Source organism: Pygoscelis adeliae, unplaced genomic scaffold (genome assembly GCF_000699105.1).
Source record: "Pygoscelis adeliae isolate BGI_AS28 unplaced genomic scaffold, ASM69910v1 Scaffold836, whole genome shotgun sequence".
In the NCBI taxonomy this organism is placed as follows: domain Eukaryota; kingdom Metazoa; phylum Chordata; class Aves; order Sphenisciformes; family Spheniscidae; genus Pygoscelis; species Pygoscelis adeliae.
Genome location: NW_008825013.1, coordinates 79,175 through 79,647, shown reverse-complemented (window position 1 = coordinate 79,647; position 473 = coordinate 79,175). Strand labels below are relative to the sequence as shown.

At 61.9% G+C, this 473-nt stretch overlaps 1 protein-coding gene across 1 annotated transcript in view; it reads right to left on the bottom strand.

Annotated features, from left to right (window-relative positions):
- Positions 1-473, bottom strand: part of RPL23A (ribosomal protein L23a) — a 7,206-nt gene that overhangs the window by 1,907 nt on the left and 4,826 nt on the right. Inside the window, exon 2 of the mRNA XM_009326232.1 lies at positions 2-163. Coding sequence (XP_009324507.1) covers positions 2-163 — 162 coding nt within the window. The remainder of the gene's footprint in view (position 1; positions 164-473) is intronic.

Sequence of the window (473 nt, the reverse complement as noted above, 5' to 3'; positions counted from 1 at the left end):
TACTTGGGCTGTCGCCGCAGTCGCAGGGTCTTGGGCCTGCGGAAGGTGGGCGATGTGCGGATCTTCTTCTTCTTGTGGCTGTGGACGCCCTTCAGGACGGCCTTCTTGGCCTTCAGTGCCTTAGCCTTTGCCTCTGTCTTCGGAGGCACAGCTACGACGACAGCTCAGTCAGCACAACCAGGATCTGTAGCACCAGTATATGCTCCCCCGCCTGCCCTAACGGGCCATGGCTTACCCTGCCACGCAACTCAATGAACGGGACCTCTCCAAGCGGTCCGTGCTCCCTCATCCAACCAAGACCAACCCCAAAACGCCCAACGGGGTTGAAGTTCTCCCCCCCCCCGCAACAAACCAGTTTCCCATCGCACCAACGGACAAGGGGCTTTCATTCCCTCCCCAGCTCCCTCACCCCCCACAGACCCCAGGAGTCCCAGCACCGAGGTCGGGGCCCACCCTCCCTCAGGTAACCGGGC